At 34.3% G+C, this 907-nt stretch overlaps 1 protein-coding gene across 2 annotated transcripts in view; it reads left to right on the top strand.

Annotated features, from left to right (window-relative positions):
- Window positions 1-226: 226 nt before the first annotated feature.
- LOC109586554 (RNA-binding protein NOB1-like) overlaps window positions 227-907 on the top strand; it is a 7268-nt gene continuing 6587 nt past the window's right edge. Inside the window, exons 1-2 of one of the 2 annotated variants that reach the window (XM_020002756.1) lie at window positions 227-345; window positions 651-792. In XM_020002756.1, coding sequence (XP_019858315.1) covers window positions 293-345; window positions 651-792 — 195 coding nt within the window. In that variant the 5' untranslated portion in view covers window positions 227-292. The remainder of the gene's footprint in view (window positions 346-650; window positions 793-907) is intronic. The other variant, XM_020002755.1, reaches the window with a different exon arrangement.

Raw genomic sequence — 907 nt, 5'->3', positions numbered from 1 at the left:
ACGTCTGTAATGAATTTATATACTGTATAGCAGGAAATTTTGGAAGGAATTAATTTTGTGAATTTGGCATTTTGATGGTCATTTTATTATGACTGCCATCTTTTTCTCATTCCTCCTACATGTACATGTACTTGTGTTTCTTTTTTTTTCCTCTGTTCTTACTTCTCCCTTCCCCTCTCCCTCTCTCTCTCCCTCTCCCCCCTCTCCCTCCCCCCTCTCTCTCTCTCTCTCTCTCTCTCTCTCTCAGAATGTCCTATTACAGATTGGTCTTAATGTAGTCTCCATTGATGGAATGTTAATCAAGAGAATAAGAACCTACGCTCAACAATGCAAGGCCTGCTTCAAGTAAGCCAAGAAAAGGTAAACATACAATTATATATTTATTCCATACTTAGTGCGCATGTACATATGAGACTATATTTTAGAGTTGAATGTTTTCCTATTATTCAACTGTACATATATTCAATCCTTCATGTAGTTAATAGGAAATCTACACTTTATAATGAAGCACCCACCAACCAGTGTAATGATAATAATTAGTATTTTTGTTAAGAAACAAACACAATTATTATTATTATTATTATTATTATTATTATTACTATGACTATTACTATTGTTATTACTATTATTGTTGTTGTTATTATTAATAGGGTTTATTTTAAAAGTGGCCTGTTGTTTTGTCCTAACTGTGGTAGCAAGTCAATGATTAAAGTGCTAGCTGATGTTGGTAAAGATGGCCTCATTCATTATTCATCACTCAGTGATAAACAGTTCAGCCATAAAGGACTCAGAGTAAGTCATTACTGGATATAACATACATGTACAGGGAACCTCTCAATGATGAAACTTTACGACAAAAGCCCCTAGCAGGGACTTTGGCCCGATTTCGGAGTATCTTTAAAAATTC

Source organism: Amphimedon queenslandica, unplaced genomic scaffold, assembly GCF_000090795.2.
Source record: "Amphimedon queenslandica unplaced genomic scaffold, v1.1 AMPQUscaffold_12840, whole genome shotgun sequence".
NCBI classification, from domain to species: Eukaryota; Metazoa; Porifera; class Demospongiae; order Haplosclerida; family Niphatidae; genus Amphimedon; species Amphimedon queenslandica.
This window is presented reverse-complemented; position numbering and strand designations above follow the sequence as displayed.